The following is a 1,337-nucleotide window of genomic DNA, read 5'->3' as shown; positions in this document are numbered from 1 at the left end:
TCTTTGTTCTTCTCTGCATACAGCTGAGGCGGTTGCTTTGGTTGGGTTGGTTTCCCCGTTGCTGCTGAGTTGTAGTGGCCTGCGCTGGGGTGTACGTACACCTGGCTAAGTGCTGCTGCAGCGGCAGCTAGCTGCTGTCTTTTGCCTTTTTCTCGTTGCCGTGTGTAGCGAAGTGAAGAAAAATGAAAACACAGACAGAAGAGAGACAGCGCTCCATGGGTATCGTCTTGAGGTCTCTCTTTGGGGGTGTTCATTCTCTCTCTCTGTCTCTCCCTTTGCTGCTGCTACCGCGTCGGCTGTTGCTGCTTCTGCTCTTCCTCTTCTTCTTGGTACTCACGCCCTCCTCCGCTAGGGCCTTCGCAGACCTATCTCGAGTTCCTGGGGGCGCTCTGCTGCCGCCGCCACCGCAGCAGCAGCAGCAGCTGCTGCAGCAGGGGTTCCACTTGCCTCTCTCCCCCTCGCCGCAGCAGCAACTGTCTCCTGGTTTTGTTGTCTCCTTTGGGGGTCTCCAACCCTCTGGCCTCAGCTGCCGCGTGAACGGGGCCCAAGGGGAGACCCTTGAGTGCAGGAGTCTCCTCACCTCACCAAGGAGACGCAACAGCACTCCTGCTGTTGCTACTGCTGCTGCTGCTGGCGAGCAACAATCCCGCAGAGGAATCGCTGCAGCAGCAGCAGCAACCACAGCAGCAGCAGCAGCAGCATCGGCGATGCAGCCCGTGAGGCTTTCACACAGCGCAGCCCTGCCCCGCCCTACTTGACTTCCCTGTATCTTCACCTGTTGTGTTTGGGTGCACTCGCCTCAGCAGTTTTATCTCTTTTTCCTTTTACTTATATAACATCAAGCTATTGCTGCTGCTGTTGTCATCGTTTACTGTGCTCTGGTCTGTGTTTGNTTTTACTTATATAACATCAAGCTATTGCTGCTGCTGTTGTCATCGTTTACTGTGCTCTGGTCTGTGTTTGTTGCGGTGTACAGACAGCTGAAACACCTTCCCCCCTCCCCCCCCTCACCGCCCCCCAGCGGGCGCAGGCAGAGGAGGTTGCGAGGCAAAGCGGCCCCTGGATGGAGGCTAGCGACCCCCTAGCAGCTTACGTGAAACTGCACGGGTAAACTCATAAACCCTAAACCCTAATTCTGTATTTGGTGGCCTTTTCTGTCTCCTCTCTGCTGTCTCTGTCTCCTCTTTGCTGTCGCTGTCTCCTCTCCTCTGGCGCAGTCTCCTCACTGTTTGCTGCTGTCGTCAGCAGCACAGCATGCGTTTGCTGTTGTGTTTGGTTGTTTCCGTCTGAACACACGTTGCTTTCATTTCTTCGCTTCCCCCGTATCCTCTACCTTT

At 55.5% G+C, this 1,337-nt stretch overlaps 1 protein-coding gene across 1 annotated transcript in view; it reads left to right on the top strand.

Annotated features, from left to right (window-relative positions):
* Positions 1–182: 182 nt before the first annotated feature.
* Positions 183–1,337, top strand: part of EMH_0003540 (acetyl-CoA carboxylase, putative) — a gene marked incomplete at both ends in the record, with an annotated part of 13,139 nt that continues 11,984 nt past the window's right edge. The window contains 2 exon segments of the mRNA XM_013496407.1: positions 183–716; positions 977–1,107. Of these exon segments, the coding sequence (XP_013351861.1) occupies positions 183–716; positions 977–1,107 (665 nt within the window).

Source organism: Eimeria mitis, genomic scaffold (assembly GCF_000499745.2).
Source record: "Eimeria mitis Houghton genomic scaffold, Emh_scaff209, whole genome shotgun sequence".
NCBI lineage: Eukaryota > Apicomplexa > Conoidasida > Eucoccidiorida > Eimeriidae > Eimeria > Eimeria mitis.
The sequence above is the reverse complement of the archived record's forward strand: the minus strand, read 5'-3'. Positions and strand labels throughout refer to the sequence as shown.